The 21978-nt window shown below is 37.7% G+C and overlaps 1 protein-coding gene across 10 annotated transcripts in view; it reads right to left on the reverse strand.

Annotated features, from left to right (window-relative positions):
- Positions 1-21978, reverse strand: part of PBRM1 (polybromo 1) — a 60789-nt gene that overhangs the window by 28669 nt on the left and 10142 nt on the right. For all 10 annotated transcript variants that reach the window (XM_035106139.3, XM_060271505.2, XM_060271503.2 and 7 more), the window contains exons 4-16: positions 21163-21310; positions 20733-20876; positions 19879-19995; positions 18922-18990; positions 18024-18122; positions 16948-17033; positions 15075-15170; positions 13715-13806; positions 12427-12643; positions 11003-11144; positions 10310-10407; positions 8150-8426; positions 7157-7262 (exon numbers count right to left, since the gene is read on the reverse strand). In XM_035106139.3, coding sequence (XP_034962030.1) covers positions 7157-7262; positions 8150-8426; positions 10310-10407; positions 11003-11144; positions 12427-12643; positions 13715-13806; positions 15075-15170; positions 16948-17033; positions 18024-18122; positions 18922-18990; positions 19879-19995; positions 20733-20876; positions 21163-21310 — 1691 coding nt within the window. The remainder of the gene's footprint in view (positions 1-7156; positions 7263-8149; positions 8427-10309; positions 10408-11002; positions 11145-12426; positions 12644-13714; positions 13807-15074; positions 15171-16947; positions 17034-18023; positions 18123-18921; positions 18991-19878; positions 19996-20732; positions 20877-21162; positions 21311-21978) is intronic.

Here is a 21978-nt window from a genome sequence, read left to right on the forward strand (position 1 = left end):
AAAATTGAAATAAAGGAAAGACACAAAGAGAGAGATAAAGCTCAAGATCAGATGGGCTCAAAGAAGCATCAAACAATAAGTGGACTTGGTTCTGCACAAAACCAACTGCGTAGAACATCAATCGCGGAGGGAGAAACCAACTCAGATATGAAAGAGCTAATAGCATTGATGGAAAGAATGGAAAAGAACCTAGGTGACAAGATAGCAAGTCTAGATGGGAATATAAAAATAATGGATGGGAAAATGGAAATGATGGGATCTAAAATTGAGAAAAACTCAAATTTAATTATAGAACTTTCAGAACAAGTTAATCAACAAACTAAAAAGTATAAGGAGCTAGAGACATCATTCCAAGAAATCCAAACTAAATCACAGAAACAGGATGAGATAGTGAAAAAAGTTCAACAGGAACAAAGAGAGCTGAAAAGGCTTCAGGAAAAACACAAAGAAGAAGTAAGTGAGTTAAAGAAAATTCAAGAAGGAATTTATGATTCCATGGCAGTGCTGGAAATGAAGCAAAAAGAGATGATTCTCCGCGTGAAAGGAGTGAAAGAATCACAGGATGAGGAAATAGCAACCAAATTGACTAAAGAGCTGGCAGCCTGGTTGGGGGTGGAGGAGGATGACCTGACTCTCGACATTGACAAAATATATAGGATAAGACCAAACAAAAACAAGACTAGAAGTGGTCCGGGAGATTGCCTGCTATTTCTGAACTCAAGATTGCTGAGGGACAAACTTTTACAAAAAAGCAGAACTGAGCCACTAATTATAGAAGGAAGGGGGGTTGAGATAATGAAAGAGACTCCGGTCCGCATATTGAAAAAGAGGGACAATTACAAATTCTTAACGACGGCATTGAGGAACAATAACATATTGTTTAAATGGGAACTCCCGGAGGGACTTTCGTTTACTTACAAAGAGAGGAGACGTTACTTTAAATCAGTAGACGATACGAAGAGCTTTTGGAGGAAGTATTGTGAAGAACTAGGCGGAGAAAATTTTTTAGAGTAAGAACTGTAGTGGTTTTTGAAATTAATAGATGACTAGTACGAATTAGTATAATTTCAGGGGGAACAGATCAGCCTATCCTTTATTTTTGATTTCCGTATTTTATTTTATAGTTGAAGTTTTTGTTTATTGTTTCTTCTCCGTTTCTTGGGTAACGTTAATTTGTTCAGTATTTTTTATTATCATTATCTTCTGTGTAGATCCAACTAGAGGGGGGGGGAACCCTTTGCCCTTGACCTTTCTGACGTGCCTCTTGAATCCCAAGGTGAGAATTAAGGTTTGAAAGTGCAAACTAATTTATGTTAATATAGTAATAAAGGTTCTGTAAAAGATGAAATGTGTATCGTGGAATGTGAACGGAATGAATGGGAAATTTAAAAGAAACAAAATAGAATATTTACTGAAGAAGAAAAAATGTGATATAGTGTGTTTGCAAGAAACACACATTTGTAAGAACCATGTGAGAGTGTTAAAGAACAGTAGGCTGGGAGTAGATTTTGTGACAGCAGGAAAGGAGAAGAAAAGGGGGGTGGTGTTATATATTAACCCAACATTAAAACCCCAGTTGCTATTTAGTGATGAAGAAGGGAGAGTGATAGGAGTGGAAATATGTTCTAAGGCCGGGAAGGTGATTGTAATAGGGATTTACGCCCCAAACACCAGAAAAGATGAGTTTTTTAAAAGTGTAGAGGAGAGGTTATGGAACTATATGGGGGAAAATATGATATTGATGGGGGATATGAACGGAGTTATTTCCACGGAAATGGATAGAACACCCAAAGAAAGGTCCAGTAACTCAGGTAAATTACCCCTCTCTTTTTTTCAACTAATTGAGAACTTTGAGCTGTATGATGCTTGGAGAACTAAAAACCCCACGGTAAAAGACATCACACATTACTCCGAAGCCAATAGGTCAGGGGGAAGGATAGATTCAATTTGGCTAACGAAAAAGTTAATGCTGAAGTTAGATAAAGCAGAAATACAGAACAGATCGATATCAGATCACAACCCGGTATTGATTCAATTGAAGTTTAGGAACAACATGAGTGGAAGGTGGAGATTAAATGACGAGATCTGGAGGGACGAACTAAGAGTTAAGAAAGCCAAAGATACCCTGAAAGAATACTTTGAAATAAATGAAAGACAGGACACAGACAAAAGAACAATCTGGGAGGCGAGTAAAGCCTATATGAGAGGGTTCAGTATTCAACAAATGACAAAGATAAAAAAAGAGAAAGAGAAAAATATAATGGAAATGAATAAACAAATTAGGGATAAAGAAAAAGATTTAACGAAAGATCCCCAAGACGAGGAATTAAGACAACATGTGAAAAGATTACAAAACCACCTCTCAGAAATAGTAAACAGGGAAGTTCGAAATAAAATACTTTGGACGAAACAAAGATATTTTGAATCCGCTAATAAACCCGGAAAAATGCTAGCTTGGTTACTAAAGGAAAAACAGAATGATAGAATAATAAATAAAATAATGGAAGAAGATCTAGAAATTACGGACCCACAACAAATTAAGGAAAGATTTATAAATTATTATAAAACACTTTACAAGGAGGAAGGGAAAGACGAGAAAGCAATACAGAATTATTTGGCCCGAAATAAATTACCAGAAATTAATGAGGAAGAATTCCAACTTTTAAATGCTGAAATTCAGGAGGAGGAAATTAGAAATATGATTAAGAAATTGAAAGAAGGGAAATCGCCAGGCCCTGACGGAATCTCCGTCAAGTACTATAAGATATTAGAAGAAGTGGTAACACCGAGATTAAAGGTAATAATGAATGGAATTTTGGAGAAAGGCGTATTACCAAAGTCCTGGCAAGAAGCATTAATAACGTTGATTCCCAAAGGAGATTCAAATGCGAAATTAATTAAGAACTTTAGACCAATATCTTTATTAAATATTGATTACAAGATATTTACCGGAATATTAGCAAATCGACTAAAGAGTGTATTAATTAGGATAATTGGAAAAGATCAAGCGGGTTTCCTTCCCGAGAGACAAATTAAGGATAACATCAGGGTAATTATTGATTTAATGGAATATTTAGATTTCAAACCAAGCATGGCGACAGCAATGCTGTTAGTTGACGCGGAGAAAGCCTTTGACCGTGTGTCTTGGGATTTTATGATAAACACCTGTGAAAATCTAAAACTGGGGCAAAGGTTCTTGAGGGGAATCAAAGCAATTTATAGTGAACAAAGAGCAAGGTTAATTATAAATAATGAACTCACCGAAGAATTTAGCATAGAGAGGGGTACAAGACAGGGCTGCCCCTTGTCCCCCCTGTTATTCATCACAACCCTGGAGACTTTACTGATAGCAATTAGGGGAAACAAAGCGATTAAAGGAATAAAATTAGGAGCCTACTGTTTTAAAACTAAAGCGTTCGCTGACGATCTAATCATTATGACCGAAAACCCGGAGGAAGGAATCGTAACAGGAATGAATGAGATAGGGAAGTTTGGGGAAGTATCAGGATTTAGGTTAAACAAAGACAAATCGAAAATGCTAACGAAAAATATGAGAGTAAAGGATCAAGAGAGTTTGGAAAAAATAACAGGGATTAAAATTGAGAAAAAAGTCAACTACCTAGGGATTCAGATAACTAACAAGAACACAAATCTATTGAAGGATAATTACATTGAGAAATGGAAAGAAGTAAAGAAAAAATTGGTAAAATGGAAGTGTATGAATCTATCCATTTGGGGTAGGGTATCTATGATTAAGATGGTGATTCTCCCCCAAATTCTGTTCCTGTTTCAAAACATTCCCATATTAATTGGAACCAAATATCTAAAAGAGTGGCAAAAAGACTTGACGGACTTCATTTGGCAGGGAAGAAAGGCAAGGATGAAGGCAGAGATATTAACGAACCCCAGAAAGATCGGGGGATTTGCCCTACCAGACTTGAAAAAATACTTTGAGGCAGCCTGCTGGACCTGGATAAAAGATTGGTTAACGTTAAAAAAATCGGATATTCTGGAACTAGAGGGGGTAAACAAGATCTTTGGGTGGCATGGTTACTTGTTTTATGAAAAAGGAAAGAAAAACAAAGAATTTCAAAGTCACATCTTAAGGAGGGCCCTATGGGAGGTCTGGGAAAGAACTAAAGATAAAATCATAGATAGGACTCCCTGGTGGGCATCACCGGTAGAAGCTAATGCCACATTAAGATGCTATAAGAAAGAGGTCTGGCCTACGTATAGAGAAATTACCGAAAAGGACAACGACAGTATTAAACTCAAAGAATACGATGATCTTAAGAGCAGAGGAATATCCTGGCTAGAATACTATCAATTAAAAGCCACATTTGAAAGAGATATAAAGGAAAGAGGATTTGGAGAAACAAAAACGAGATTTGAATCAGAAATCATCAACAGCAAGGGGAAAACCCTCTCGAAAATGTACAAACTTTTAAATGAGCAGAACTGGGAACAAGAAAGTAAGAACAAATACATGGAAAAATGGGAAAAAGATCTAGGTTATCAGATTGAATATAAAAAATGGAAAGATTTCTGGGATAAACAAATTAATTTCACAGCCTGCTATGCTTTAAAAGAGAACTTTATGAAAGTTCACTATAGGTGGTACTTAACGCCTGAAAAAATAGCCAAAATAAATAAGAATAGTAATGACAAATGCTGGAGGTGTGGGCAAACTACCGGAACGTTATACCACATGTGGTGGTCATGCCCCAAAATTAAAACATTTTGGGAAATGATACACAGGGAAGTCCAAGAATTAATTAAAGCTCCGTTTAGTAAGAAAGCAGAAGCCTATTTATTGGGAATTCTTAATAATGAAATACCTTCAGATAAGATCAATATATATCTTTATGCAGCAACAGCAGCAAGGATGATCATTGCTAAATCATGGAAGGAACCTAAGACACCTACGAGAGGAGAATGGATTGACAAACTTTGCGAATATTTAGAACTAGCAAAATTAACTGATCTGATTCGTAATAAACCTAGACATAAAATTAAGGAACAGTGGGAGTGCTTAAATGATTATTTAAATAAAATAGGATTGGGCAACAGAACATGGCTATGTTTAGAGTAACTGTGTATGAATTTGAAGACTTCTGTTTTGTTAGCAGAAGTTAGCGTATTGTATTAAGAGGACAAGATATGGAAGTATAGAAGATTGAAATTCTGTGCAAAGCGCGGTGGAAGTTATAGAAGATGTTATGTAATCAAGTGCTTAAGATATGACTGTTGAATCAGTCAACTGGGGCTTGCCTCCTTCTTTTCTTAGTCTGTTTTTCCCCCCTTTTTTTCCTTTTTTTTTTTTCCTTTCTTTTTTTCTTCTTTTTTTTTCTTTTTATTCGTTGACTTTATTCATGTTTATGATAATTTTCAGCATTAGTATTAATATAACTATTATCATTATCATTATTATCATGCCTGCTCCTTTTTTTCTCTTTCTCCATTGCTCCTCTCCTTTCCGACGCAATTGCAAGCAATAGTTTTTTTTTGGGATTTTAACTTTAGGTAAATGTTAATAGGAGAAATAAAGATATAGATTTGTTTGTATTATGTAACCGATGGATGTGTAGGAACGTAAGTGTATTGTTTTTTTTCTTGTGCGTGACTGTTTTATGTTATTCTTTGTAATAAAAATAATAATAATAAATAAAAAAAAAACAAAGAGAATTGTTGTGTGCACACCTGGAGATTCCTTAGAATACAGAAGAGAATGCTGAAACCTCTTTTCCTCACTGCCCCGAAGATACACTGGAAACCCTGGATCATTGGCAGTAACTGCTAGTCCCAGCACAAAAAAAATTCTGCATATAAAACATTCTTCATTTATTTAAAGTAGTTTTCAAATCCCAGAATAAACATCTTGCACAGCAAAACCATTTAAGTTTTTAGCAAAACAGCCGCAGAAGCTAATAGGGCTACCAATTGCAAGAAGTTGCGGTAATAATGGTTACAGTACATGTGCAGTGTTCGAAACTCCCATTGTTTTAGGCGCATTTTGTGACAGGGAATTTCAATAGCGCAAGCAGTTTCTGAGCTCTGGGTGCAGTACTGCACTTAAGATTTCGTATTAAAACTACAGAGTGGAAGGAAAGGAGGACCTTTTTCTGCCTCCCCACTTCCAGCTACTCTCTGAAGACCGGCGAAGAGACCCTCTTAGGAATATTAGGGGGGGTGGCCAAGGGAAGGAGATGTGAAAAAGGAACATAATATTTAAGCTGCAGTTCATTCATTTTCAGCTTTGCATTCTTGTTATTAAAAAAGCGTGCCTAGACCTTCCATTGTTGCACCCATAGCCTAGGTTTAAGGTGCCATTCAGCTCCTAGCTTTCATATCTCGGATTCTAACACTGTATATGTGCTGGTCTTGGATGCTTCTATACTTCTTACTATTCTTACAACCCATAGTCAACAATACATAGTATGTCAAGCATTCTAGGTTCTTTTTTCTTTGATATACAGTTTGTCTTTTAAAACAAAGAAGCACCAAAAAATCTGCAAAAAATAACCCCACCGACCATATGATCTCCAGCAGTGGAATAATAAAGCATAATGATTTGGGCCTTGCACTGTGCAAAAATACAAAATGAAAACCTTCCTGTACAAAATCAGTGCTCCTCTAGACTTGCCTCACATGGTAAGGGCCATTGCTCTATTACTAGTTCTGTGTAACATGATATTTCTGCAGCAACTTTTGCTGAGGATCATAAAGTACTTTACATCTATTAATATCACATGGCTCAGTACCAAACTAGAAACTCGGGAGAGAAAAAAGAAAGATATGTTGCAAGAGGCATACGTGAGAAATATATATTAACTTCTCATGCTGTTCCCCGAATCTAACAACATTTCAGCTTTTACTGTTTCTCATGTTACAAAAGCTTCAAACAGTGCTTTAACACTTCTACCCTATTCAGGGCAGACTGTCTCTTTCTTGGCATAAATGCTATGAGACAGCTCAGTTTAGGACACCTTTGCTCAGGACTCAATTATATTTTAAAATCTAAAAAATATTTTGGTAAATTCATTCTGTATTTCAGAAGCAGATGAAATGTTGCAAACTACTCAGCTTAATAAGACTGCAATCTGTTAACATTTTATATTTCATTTATCAGGCTTGGGAATTTACAACAGTTCCTTACTTAATTTCAATTTAGGGGAAGCAACCTCATCATCTTCAAGCAGAGGTCCCAGCTCTTTCCTCTTTTCTTTAAGAATCTTCTCCAAGATATGAGCATCATTGTAAACCTAGTCATCATGAAAATATTCATAAACAACAAACAGCAAATGGCTATTAGGATTTTTACTTTTTGTTCTAATTAAGAATGAGGAAGTGTATTTGGTAATATCTTGTTAACATGACCCAAAGCGCCTACCTAGAAGGAGCTACAACATTCACATAGCAGCAGGGAAAGCTCTATCCCTGCACAAAGATGATGTAGGATCAGGGCCATCTTTGCCATTAGGCAGAAGATAATCCATAAATGCACTCGATTCCTGAATATGTAATGAGCCCCCTAAGTGGGGCACAACCCTCTCTTCCACAACCCTCCCTTAAAGGCAGGGGAAGCTCCATGGATTAACCATAAGGTTATATAGGCAAGGCAGGGAAGAGTTTATCTCTGGGCATGCCAGCTCCCAGTATTGCTAGCTCATCAGTATAAAAAGTTATTTTATTAGCTCCTGGTGCTCTACTTTCTCAAAACTGTTTAGCACCCTGGCAAAACTACACACAAAATATCTCCAACCCACAATATGGAAACTACTAATTGATAGCTTGCAAATTATGCAAAGGCATTTCTCTGGACTCATAATCCACTCCATCTCAAGGCCACATGTTGATCATGATATGTTTTCTATGATTTCCTTTGCCACCCAAAGGCGAGTCTGGATAATATTTGGAGGCTGCTTCACCCAAAAGCTAAGGACAGATATTCATTTCTGCTCTTTCGTATGTGGATATGGACATATTCTATAAAGTAAGCAAGGAGCATGCATATAAAGAAATTGCACAGTTCATACTTTTAGAAAACCAAAACATACTGTGAAATTCATTTAATTAAATATCAGCATACGCAGAGGAACGCATGAGTGACAGCTATACAAATCTGGTTTGAACTTTCTTGAGAACGTACCTGTGAGCCTTCTTCATTATAATGCCTTGCGTTTCGAAACATTAGCCTCATATCTTCTATCATAAACTCTTCCCCAACATACTTTTCGCTGCGGATGTTGTGCTCTATTGTTTTTAAATCCATTGGCTCTAAGATGATTTTGTAATAATCTGGATAGTCTTTTTTGGAAGGTTTCACCATGAACAGCTCACAAAGTCTTCGGCCAGTGCCAGGCTCTCGTGCCTCAAGAACAACATTGTACAAAATTTTCATTCGCTGCTTCTTTATGTTCTTTTTGCTGTTAGATTTGAAAGGGGGGAATGCTTATTTATTAATTTTACCACCTATGTTCTCTAGGGGTTCACAGCCTCTTAAATTCAAAATTGAATGAAGTTTACCAATAATAATAATAATAACAAATCCAATAATACCACCACCAACAATAATCCATTACAAAACATTTAAAACTGTATAGAGAACAACAGCTAAACTTTTTACACCAGCACAAAGCCTGAAGGGGCAACTTGACTGAGAGATCTAAATTACCACCAAAACTACCATCAAAAGGCTACTGTAAAGGTATTGGTGGGTGGGAGGGACAGGAAGCTTTTCATCTGGTCCACAGCCACCAGGCAAGCATCTTTGGGGAGGGCATGGAATACATGACGTGCCACCACTGAAAAGGCCCTCTGCCCAGCAGACGCCTGCATTACCACAATTAAGCAGGGGAACCTGGAGAAGGCATTGGATGAAGATCTTCAAAGTCTTGGTGGGAATATTTGGGGAAAGGTGTTCCTTCAAGCAGCCTGGCCCCAAGCCATTACGCAGTGGCAATTGGTGGCACTCACACGACCTCCTGTTTACTGGGAGGTAGAGGGGAAAGTGCAAGGCAAGTGCAGCGCAAACAGAAGCAGGGGATTGGTTGCACAGGAGCGCTTGCACAACGTCAACCTCACCCTTCCACCTCGCAGTAAGCAGCAGGGACACAGGCGACAGAAGGTCAGATGCGTGCCACCGCCTCCTCGTTGACCACTGCTGCTGTGAAGCGCCTTCCCTCCTCTGTTAAATGCAGTGGCAGCAAGATGTAACATGGGGGAGAGGCACTTCACAGAGAGGTTTCCTAAATCACTCCGTGAAGTGCCTACCTCCACCCTGGTTACAGATCGACCGCAGTGAGATTTTGCAGAGGGCGGCGACACTTCAAAAAAAGCAATCTCTGGAGCTCTCCTCTCCTTTCAAAGGGGTTATGGGAAGCTGGGAGGACACAGGTGGCGAGGTGGGTGAGTTACAATTTCTCTGCTTCGTGACCACCCAGGCACCAGGCTTGTTGGTGCTACTATGAATACTGTGAAGATTAATATTGAACCCTTTAAAAAATCATGTTCTGAAAGATTTAATATAATGAATTTCCTCTCTCTCCCTTAAGCACAATTATCTGGTATAAGCAGTGCTTTCCCCCCTCTCATTTCCTCTCATTTTCCTACTCATATTGAAATACTGCCCCTCAATGAGGCCAAACTTAGATTCACAAAATGTTTAGGGGTATGCTTCCCCCTGCGTCCCCCCCAGAAAAAAGCACTGGGTATAAGTAACTGCTAAGCTAATGAAGTCAAAGCAATGGTGGTGGAACTAATCTCAAAAGTGAACTGTGATGTTGCATTCACAGTCATATTATTCAGAGAGCCTTTTCCAGTATTATGTGACAAGAGAGTAAAATGAAAATATGAAACCTCCTGTCCCACCTTCTAGGGTCTTCAAAGGATCCCAACATTTAGAGGTTTCCTGAACAATCAAGTAAAGCATTTTCCAACCACACTTAACCCCTTAATAGGTACACCTTTCTTTCTGATTTAACAGTTTACTTGAAAGTAAGAACTGTGTTCAATGGGGCTCATTCCCAGTTAAGTGCATAGGATTGATTACAGCCTTATCCGTCTATGTGGCATTGTACCTTTTAACAGAAAATAGGAATATTCAGATAAAATACCTATGTCAAATACTACATTTAAAATTTCTTAACACCTCAGCATATGGACCAGGGTCTAAATATTTTTTGGGCGAACTGCATATTTATATATTTGATAGATCACTTTGTCAATAAAGACACAGCTGATAACTGGCTTGAAATAACTGAAAATTAAATCAAATAATTACTAATTATTATTAACAGCAAGTGCATACCTTTTTCTTTTTGAACTTCCAGCATCAGACGTTGCAGAAGAGATCATACTGTCTTCATCCTCGATATCAGCTCTTCTGGCTAGCTCCTTCTTCTTTGCCTGAAAGAAAACAAATCTCTAGAGTTAAATTCAATCCACTGAGTGTCCCCTGAATGCATGAATATTTAACAGCTCCAGAGATAATGTTCATTCTGAAATGCAGAAATATAGCAGTAGCATCAATAGAAAGCAATAAGATTTTTTTCAGCCATTCAAGTTACATGTATAAAGCAAAATATTAAATACTGTACATAGAATATCTAAATAATCAAGCTTTTTCCAGAACAGCAAGCCTTTCATCTGAGCTTCTATTGCAAAATGTCCTACTAGGTTCCAGTTACTCTTAATACATATATCTTAAAAGCTGTATACAATGTCTTCTTCAAAAACCTGATTTCAGATTACCAGTGCAGAAAATTAGTTTAGCATGATTCATTCCTCATCCAGAATATTCATTTGTATTTCCAGCCATATGGCTATCAGTTAAAAACTCCTATTCGGAAACATATAAAATAATGCTTAGAGTTTAAACACAGAAACAGCATCAAGAAGAATTACTATCACAGCAGTGTGCCAATGCAGATATAAATGCACCAAATGCTAGCTCCTACGAAAATAACCCCAGAGACGTAGCTATTTGAGTGTGAAGTTTTACCTGCATAACCTGCTGCATTTTCAGTACTCTCTTGTAAATGGCAGAATTTGGGACATTATAACGTTTGGCATTTTCAAACATCAAGTTTAAATCGCATTCCAAATGGTCAAGAGTTTCATATTCATGGTTCTTTAGTTTTGTTCTGTAGAAGAGATAATCAGTCCCATTTCATTGGTGCAACAATCCCTGTTACTTTTTTTTAATATATAAAACGTAATCTACTAACTTAAAAGTGCTGAATTAATATCCTCCCCAGTCCCCCGTTCCCTCCTCAACTAGTGCCTGAGGAGTTAGAAAAGAAAAAAGAAATAATTCTAATGTTTCCCAAGCACTTGACAAAATCAAGATACAGGAACATCTCTCATATGACACTAGAAGGCTTGAAATGTGATTTTAAATGCCCTGCTCATATATTGAAACCACACATGGGGATGGAGGAACAACCTGTCATGAGGATGCACACACTGCCCCTACCTCTCATGCTCCCATCCTGGATGTTTAGCCCCAGTCTTCCCAAGTACATTTTGGAGGAGTATGCTTAGAAAACTTAGGGTGATCAGGAACCGGACAGTGCAGGGTTTCAGATTGCAATGAGACTTCTAGCTGAGATCACTTGACCATGGTTTGCAACTAGGCCTGGGCGATCTATCAATACATCACCCAGGACCAGTTTGAGGTCCAAAGCCTGATGGTGCCTTCATCCAGCGGTATATCACGGGTGAAACCACTGCTGTTCCTGAGCAGTTTCACCCTGGCACCTCGTGGGACCGGGCCTGATGCAGCTTGTTCCTCCTTCCGCTTTTCAACATTGCGATGTATCACTGTATCACAATGTTTGGTTGGTGATACACTGCGGTGTTGAAAAGCTGGTGTCGCCCAGCCCTATTCACAACCCCACTGCCCTCTTCACGTGCTTGCTTTGAACGTCTCATGAAAACTAAAGAGGAATGGGCATGTTAACCGTATACGAACACTAGTGCTTTACTTGAAAATAAACAGTCAGATCCTCTTACTGCGATCAAACTTGAAACAAATGTATTAGAAAAAGAATCAGGTGAATTGTACTTCTAGAGGTATTTTGGTTTATCAAATCTCAATCGCTCATATGTAGATTAAAGCATAATTAAGGCTAAAGTGAAAGAAGGGTAATGTGATTACTTATGAATTAATCATGTATCTTTATTTGGATCACCTTAAAGCTTATATATGATATTATGCTGGCATTCCAAGGGTTTAATATGTAAGGAGACTCTTCACTCTCAACTGCTAAAACAAGGAGCTTAAAATCTTGTACACACACACGTACAGAATTTAGGTAAAATCATACAATCTATCAAATACAGTCATTAGAAAAGCTGAGTGGTCTAAGATTGGTAAAGAAACTGTTCTTGAAACCATCAAACATTATGTTGCACCAGTTTTACCTGATTTGCTGCAATGAAATAGGCATTTTGATTTGTTGGTAATAGTCAGGATACTTTTTCTTCGAAGGCAAATGAAAAAAGGGTTCTGATATGAGCTGACCCTGGTTGTTCCTGCAGTTCCTAACTATATCATAAAGCTGATAGAGAGGGTTGGAAGTATCCATAAATGAAGTTATGCTCTCAGCTTCAGACTCCCCTTCTTCATAACGGGCAGCAGCTAGAAACGAGGAAAAACAATTACACAATTTCAGCATAATTTTATCTGTTTTAAATAATAAATGAAGTAATATTGGATCGTTCAAAAAAGAATGCAGCTACTTTCTGGTACCTGGCTAGTTTCATAGTTCTAATAAGAGACTGAGACCTTACACATTATATGCTGCTGATTCTCCAGCTTCAAAACAGTTTTATCTGCAGCTGACTGGAAGGATCAGGTAGTTACTTATTCATTGACTATCTACAGGTAGGATTGGACGTTAAAGGACCAATACTAGCAAATCCAGGAAATGTGGAAACAACCTTAAATCTACTAATGTGGCAGCTTCAAGAAACCAGGCAAGAAACCATGATGAAAGAAATGCAAAAATCAGCTGCCACATTACCCACATTTGTCTTTGCTGGCCCTAATCAAAATTTAAAAAATGTAAACGCATGTGGAAGAAAAGGCTATGGCCATAAGAGAAACAAAATATAAACAGCCACTGACCATCGACACAGGAATATCAATAATATAAGCAAATTAGGGAAGAGATATTTTTGTGCTGCCTTCTGTGAAAATTATATACCCCTCAGCTGCATAAAGCTGAAATACAGGAACCAAAATTTTGAAACTGACAAAGATGAATGAATAGAGTCAGGACAGAGACACTTGCAGAACAATTAGGTGAGGGGGGATATTTTAGCATATTTACTCTAAATAGGGATGGTTAAACAAGTGCTCTCTCATTCCTGAGATGAGAAAGTCTAAACGTAGGTATTTCCTGCAAATCAATGTAAGATTTAAATTTAATATGTACTAGATTGTTTAAAATAGACCCGGGATTAATTTAGTTTAGGGACAGCCAATGTGGTGCTCTCCACGTGTTACTGAACTACACCTCCCATCAGCCCCAGTCAGCATGACTAATGGTCAGAGATTATAGGAGTTCTAGTCCAACAACATGTGAAGGGCTGTCCAACATGCACTTTTATTAGATACTAACGTAAAAGGTTGTCACCCATTTTAATCTGAAAGGACAGGAGGGCTAGGAACTCCACAAATGACCTTTTTCTAAAGATATTGACCTACCAGCCAAAACGGCATCTTCATCGCTTTCAGATCCATATTGCAGTGCCATGGTTATTGCTGATAAACGATCTCCTTGGACAGCTCTTTTGTTACTGTGAATTTAAGACAAAACAGCTATTGAATGAAAAATTCCCTGGGGAGGGGAAGAATAAATCTACATTTAAAACAGTAGCTTTTATCTAAGTGATACAATAAAAATAAGCATATAGAAGAAGGTGTGTAGGGGTGTGTGTGTTACATTATATGAATTTGGTAATAGAATTAAAATTCATGAACCGGCTTTCTTCCAGCTAATGTTTCAGATTTATAGCCCATGAGTTCTTCTGAAAATAAACTCAAGCTAATTTTAATTGTGATTAAAAGTGCAGTTGATAATTAAACTAGTAAAGCAGTTTAATTATCATGCATTCGTGCTGCTGAACTAGGCTCAGCAGTAGGCAGATTACAAGACTGCAGCTTCTTTTGAGCTTTGTAAGCATGTCAACTTAATGAAACGCTTTATATGGGAAGAACTGTCTTGCTTTCAGCTGACACACTGTTTTCTCAAAGCAGTGATATTTTAAGCTTATTAAAATATCATACATTCTGTACGCTGTGACACGAATTATTTAATTTAAGAAAATATTCTGAAACTCAAATGTTTGATATGCGCAATGCTGCTGTCTTACAACAATACTATTGGCATTAAATGCCCAGGACTGCAATACCTCAAGGAGTGCCTCTCCCCATATAAACCAACCTGAACTCTGAGTTCATCATCTGAAGCCCTTCTTCATATGCCTCCTCCCTGAGAGGTCTGGAGGGTGGCAACAGGAGAACAGGCCTTTTCTGAAGTTGCTCCCCATTTCTGGAATGCTCTCCCTGGGGAAGCTCACCTGGCACCTTCATTATATATTTTTAGGCACCAGGCGAAAACATTCATCTTCAACCAGGCCTTTGGCAATTAATGTTCTACAGGTTTTTAAATGCGTTTGGGGGTGTTAATTGTTTTGTTGCTTCTGTTTTGACTATTTATTTGTGCTTTTATCTTGTGAACGTCCCCAGATCTTTTGACAAAGGGTGGTATATAAATCTAATAAATAAAATAAATAAATGAAATGAAAATATACAAAGGGAACCCCCTCTCCCCACTCAAAATCATTTGAAAACATACACACACACACACACACACACACACATACACACACACACTCCAGAAACCAAACAAGCTCATTACTTTTTCTTTTTTAAAAATAATTTTTACTTTCTTCCACATGTAAGTGAAATGGACCTTTCTGATTTAAAGATGGGAGGAAAAGAACCAAAATAATCTATTATAAAAAGTGGATGAACTGAATAACATCCAGAGCTAAGTACTCACCGATAATATTTATTAGCAGCATTTCTGTCATCGACAACACTGCCTTTACCCTGTGAGGAAGGACCTGTCAGCTTGGAAGCAGCCAAATTTGCAGTCCTTTATGAAGCATGAACAAGCCAGAGAAAGTGAAAAAAAAAGAAATCCACCAGACAGCCAAGATGATATACAGTTAGGATGAAGTTTTTTTACAGAATAAGTTTAGAAATACAAGTTTAAAAGGGTTGTGCCATTACATTTTAGTGAAACGGGTTACGTTAAATGTTACTGAGCTCCATATCAAGATGAGAGAACAGTAAAGCATTTTAGGAGCCACTATCAAATGCTAAAAGTGTTCCTTCATCTGTACTATGAGGTCATTCCCATTAATTTCGCACAAAGCAGATACAAGGAAAACTGCAGCCTCCATTTTTAGTCCAACATACAGTAGAAGCAAAGTTGTTTAAAACTGTGCTATTTTCAGACTGGAAGGAATTACACACCCAAGTGTATTACCAAATAAAAGCACCTGTTAGAGGCAAAAAGCCATATCAAGGTCAATTCTCAAGCAAAGTGCGTTGCAGAAAAGCAACAAGAGAAGGTTTCTAAACACAATAAGTAGTTAAAAAGTACAGTATTTTAAGCTCTGAAATATATGCAGGAGACACAAAGAAGAAAAATATACAAGAAAAACTGAAGAAAATTCCTGTCATTACTATATAATCAAAAACCCAGCAACTGCATAGCATTAATAAAGAGGGATGTTAAAGAATTTGAACCACAAGTTCTACTCTTGAGGTACATGAGTTTTGGGGCTTTCATGATCTCACTCCAAAATTTTGCAACAAAAAGAAATTCATATTAAAAATTACAAATGGACAGTTTTGAAACAGAAGGGAATTACAAAAGTGAGCTATGTCAGAAATTTCTGCACCAACAGCTTTGTAGCCCAATATTCTGCATGTTTTCTTGGAAGTCTTACCAATATCAATTGGATTTTCTACCAAGTGTTCATAGGACATCACATTTTATTTTGTGGAAACATGGAAATAAGTCCTCTACTGTAATTGCACCATGAAGATTTTGTCATGGTGGTTACCAAACTTCTGACTGGGATTAACTGAACTTACTTATCGTCACAAAGATGGAGGTTAGGCTAAACTGGCTCTAGATAGCATAGGCTGAATTTCTATGGTTGTGGAAATACTAGGCCTAGGCGAAAATTTAATCCTTTGGAAAGAGGAGGCACAGATGTTCCACAGTAGCATCAACTGCAAACAAGGTGCGTAGCCGTGTTGCTCTGACACAGTCGAAATAAATAAATAAAAATTTCCAGTAGCACCTTAGAGACCAACTAAGTTTGTTCTGGGTATAAGCTTTTACGTGCATGCACACTTCTTCAGATACACTTAAACAGAGGTCACCAGACCCTTATATATAGTGGGAGGATGGAGTGGGGTTTTTCTCAGAAGGGTAGTAGGAGATGGGTGACTGACTCAATGGGTATGGTAAACCTGTTGAGGATTGTTAACAACTGCAATTAGTCCTACAGGAAAAAGCATGGGATAGTATGCAGATGACCAAACCCCCATCCCTCTCCCCCACTTGGTTGATTTTGGGGCATTTGGTGCCTGGCCTCTTCAGCAGAGTCCCAACGCAAACCTTTCCAATGACTCAGACTGTTGTGAAAATCTATGCTCATTAACAAAGGAATAACCTGGCTGGATGATGTCCAGATCCAGCTGTTTCTCCACAAGTTAGGGTCAGAGATATTTGAAACCAAATACTACAACTTATAACATGAGTTAATGTGAGCTAATATTTCTCTGTAGATTTTTTTTCTAAAGTAAATAGAAAACTTGAGTAACTTTGTATACTTTCATTCTGCCCACAATACCTGATTCGGAGACTTGATTTGGTTAGTTCAGAATGCTCAATTTCTGCTTTCTTCATATTAAATATTTTCTTTATTGCATTTGCATCCTGTTAATTGAAAATGTATTTTATTTATTTATTTAGGCTAAAGATGGCATCATCAGTATTCATGGACAAATGCTCCTTGAAAGTGTATTTAAACAATATGTAAGATAAATTCATTTAGATAAAAACTTTTCATAAACAAAGGAAAGGGGGGGAAACCAATATTTATGTTGTATTAAACAGAGTACAGGACATAATACAGTTGCACCTTGGAAGTCAAACAGAATCCGTTCCAGAAGTCCGTTCGACTTCCAAAATGTTCAAAAACCAAAGCGCAGCTTCTGATTGGCTGCAGGAAGCTCCTGCGGCCAATCAGAAGCGGAAGCCCCATAGTACGTTCGGCTTCCAAAAACAGTTTGCAAACCGGAACAGTTTGTGATGTTCAGGAGCTAAAACGTTCGGGAACTAAGCTGTTTGACTTCCAAGGTATGCCTGTATACAAAGCAATCTAAGCCCCAGGTGCCAGGAGGCACTTCTCTGTTGTGGGAAAGGCCACATCTACAGTACAGGCTCCTGTTAGGTCGACAGAAAATTCCACAGCATGAATCTTCCACTGGCAGGATCCTTGCCAGCTATAGGTGACATTAAGCCCCACAAATTGGGCAAGCCATGTGTGGTGCAGAGGCAGCCTTGGATCTGGCGGACCCAAGCCCTTTAATCTCCAGAGAAGCCTTAGAAATGTCTCCCACATCCCTACCAACTTGAAATTGGCATTCAAAAATTTCCCCCTTTGGAACTAAGTTTTGGAGAGTGGAGTGAGATAAAAAATTAAGTGCTGCATGGGGACAAAAGAGAGGTAAAACACCACCCCCTGCATTCCGGCCTGGCTGGTACATGGCACCATGCTTTTGGAAATGGCAGCTAATCCACCTTTTCGTATCCTCCCCTCTCCCATACTTAGAACTGCACTGATCATTACAGATGTTACTGTTCCGAAATCTGATAAATGCATTTGAATAAAACACTTCATATTAAAATGCTAAGTTACTTTACCTTGAATACTTGAGAGCCAGGTTCATTGTAAGTTTTGGCATTCTTAACTAACAGGTCTATGTCCTTGGCCATTGCATGAATGCTTTTATAACTTCCATTCTAAGAACAAAAAATGGAACATATTATGTATGCATTCATTTTATTTACAGTATTATTGTAAAAGTTTGCAGTTCAACCTCTTTGCGGTTCTGTCAAGCTTGTCGTCGACTACTGTGTGGGAAATCATGGTACACAAAGCAGCGTGTAGACTAGGTGCAATGAATCACATGAAAAGACTACTGTCTGAAGCAGCAATAAATGAACTGTTGTACCAAAACTAGTTAAGATGCAATGACCTTGGCTTAATAAGTAATGGTTAATTTAAGGAGAAAATGAGTGTCATGCCCTCAAACTTCATTCCACTTGTGTACCAGTTTCAGGGTGCCTACTGCAGCTTGTTTAAACCATAGTTTGCTATTCTGTGCGATGCCAGATACTGGGAAACTGTGGTTTAACTTCAGCTATCCTGGTTAGTAAATCAAGATTAAATTAGTTCAAAAGGAATGGAAAACAGTGGTGTTAAAAAAAAAACTATGATAGAAGCACCAACTGCGTAAGATGAGTAAAGGACAATGATCACATGGAAAAAACATTCATTCTCAGCTTAAATAAACAATGGTCTATTAAACTTATACTGCTTAGTCTAAACCAGCTTACTTGATCAGCGATTGTCACTACTGTAGTGATATAAATGAATAATTTCAGTTTAGTCCCAAAATGCACAAGTAATATCATTTACCTAAGCATACTTTTGCCCCCAGACAACCAAAATATTGCTTTAACATTCATTCCCATATATATTTACTTTTAAATTTGCTAAATCACTTTTATAAAAGTGCCCCCCAAAGTTGTACTGCACCTGTATTCGCTGGGCAATAGTCTTCAGATCTATGGGCTCTTTAATTATTGCATAATAGTCAGGATATTGCTGAAAAACAAAATTAATTCCATCTGAAATAAGCATAAACAGTGATCTATCAACCATCCTATCACCAGTTTCAACAGAACCTTCTCAACTAGGGCTATAATCCTAAAGACATTTACTAGAAAGCAAAATACTTGTAAGAAAGGGGTTTCCTAAAAATAGTGAGGCCCATAATCTGAACTACTACATGTGTAGGTAATAGTTCTTGTACAGCATAGTGTATCATTTAAACAGTTTGTGTGTGCGATATGATTAGCCATCTTCACATATTTTAAGGGCTGTCATATGGAAGAGGGAGCAAGCTTGTTTTCCCCTGCCCTTGAGGGTAGGACTCGAACCAATGGTTTCAAGTTACAAGAAAGGAGATTCCGACTAAACATTTGAAAAAACTTTCTGACTGTAAGAGCTGTTTAGCAGTGGAAGGGACTCCCATGAGAGGTGGTGGACTCTCGTTCCTTGGAGGTTTTTAAGTAGAGGTTGGATGGCCACCTGTCATGAATGCTTTAGCGGAGATTCCTCCATTTCAGGGGGTTGGACTAGATGACCATTGGGTCCCTTCCAACTCTAAGATTCTATGAATCTAAGATTATATATGTGTGTATACACATACACACAGTTTCTCATCTCTGATTCCAACACTTTTACATGGCAGTCCCAGTGAAACTGCCTTGCAAGTTCCTGTAACTGGGATACACAGCCTCTGTACAGTAATGATTTCTTGAACTGGTATTATGAGTTGACAGTGTGTTACTCTGGTTTCGTTGGCATAGACTGCTTTATGACTAGTCTATATCATTAAGTATATAAGACTCATGAGCTTGATGGTGCAACCCAAACAGAACTACTGTCGAACTTTAATTTGAATGGGAAAAGTTCAGTATTATTACTCACCACTTTAGAGGGAAGTTTCTGAAAAAGCTCACTGATGAGGTGGCCTGTTGGGTTTGTGGCTACAACTACGGCTCCAAGAAGCTGTTCCAGAATTTCTTTTAAATAACCTGGAGAAGACTGGCACAAAAATGATATTGTAAAATGATTTTAGAAAAGATCATGACTGGGTGTTTGCTGCTGGCTTCTATTGGTACTGGATGAAGAAACACAGGTTTTCCCTTTTACAAATTAAGGAAAAGCAGTAAAGATATAGACAGCTACTATAATCTGCTGTGAGCTAGTAAGGCGCGGGCATAAATTTTAGAATAAATAAAACAGGATCGCAATGTGTTTTCAACCAAGTTTAATAATGTGTTAATACTTAAACGTTTACAAAAAAGTACTTTAATGTTTTAACTTATACTGTGCGTGCGAAAGGAAACTAACTGGCAGCATGTTTTACTGTATGATTGCATTTACAGCTGGTCACTGAAGAGCAGGATATAAATGGAAGAGATTAATAAAAGTAAATATATAAACATATACTGTATAACATATTCCTTTTTGTGGACAAATTAATAACTGAGGAAAAAAACAATATGCTACTTATCTCTCTTATTACTGATGCAGTGCCACCAGTGTTAATAACAACTTACTGAATACCCAGTCAGTGAGTTTACAAACTAAAATACTTGCATGGATGAAATACCAGGGGAATGGCAGGAGCAAACAGGGAAATAAGGGAAGCAATTTGTTATTATTTCAGTTATGCTACATTTAGGTATTGTTACAGGTTTAATTACAATAGGGCAGGGGCAGTTTGCACCCGTTTGTATTTGAAATGCTTTTATGTAGCTGGTAAAGCTCACACTTACTATTTCAGAAATTGTCCCTTGATTGTCATGGCCCTCGTCGTCGTCGTCATCATCGTCAGGATCTCCTTTCTGAACAAACTCGTTTTTTGTGCGTATATATAAATCCCACAATTTACAGGCAGCCTTATATTCAGGGGAGTCTGGCTGTGTTAAAAAACCCCAAAAGAACCTGTTTGTTAATCAATAATTTTTATGTCATTTTTAACATCAAATGAAAGGACAATTCCATCAGTTAAAACTATGCTACAAATGAGAATAAAGGCGGAACATAAAAATAATTTCCATAAAGTATATATGGTATACGCTTATGAGGAAACTTCACAGAATCAGCAGTACAGTAGAGAAGGTAAATCAGTTTTGGATTCCATTAAAACACAACTAACCGACACAATGTGGAAATGATGACTTTCAAAACAAAAGATTTTGTCACCTTATAATATGATTTTGCATTATTAAATAACAGCTGGAAGTCAGCAGTTAGCACGTTCACATCATCATATTCCTCCATTTTTAGCTTCTGTTGGATTTTCATTAAATCAATAGGCTGAGAAACCACTTCATAGTAATCTGGCTGGTTTCTATTGTAAGAACAAAGTTATTGAAAATGCAGTTAATGTAAGCAAATGTGCAGCATCTAGCAATACCCAAGCTTTCATACACACTACTGCAAATGGATAGTTAAATACACTATGAACACAATTTGAAAAAACATTAAAATACAGTTAAACAAACAATACTTCACTCCAGGGTGGCTAACTTGTGACTCTCCAGATGTTGTTGGTCTATAAACCCTGACCACTGGCTATGCATCCTGGGGCTGATAAGAGCTTTATTCTAAGCATACCTGGCCATTACCCTGTATTTTTCACAGCAATGCAACTCTGTCATAATACACAGTCACAAAAGCCAACTTATTCCCTAATGCAAGTGTGGCTAATCTGAAGCCCTCCGCACGTTGTTGGACCACAACTCCTATCACCTCCAACCACTGACTATGCAGGCTGGGGAGTCCAACATATGGAGAGCCAGAGGTTATCTGCCAATGAATTCCAATTCCAATGAGGGTAACATTGCTCAGCTATGTCGTTAACTTTTTGCTCAACACCCTAAAATAATATTGCAATGTCAAAAAAAGCTGAAACCACAAAAGAAACAAAATCTAAATTCAGCTGTACATCAGAAGCTTTGAAGCACACAGTACAAAGAGTTAAACGTATTACTATACGGTATGCTAAATGATGACACA

The sequence above is a fragment of the Zootoca vivipara genome, chromosome 2, assembly GCF_965207765.1.
Source record: "Zootoca vivipara chromosome 2, rZooViv2.hap1.1, whole genome shotgun sequence".
NCBI lineage: Eukaryota > Metazoa > Chordata > Lepidosauria > Squamata > Lacertidae > Zootoca > Zootoca vivipara.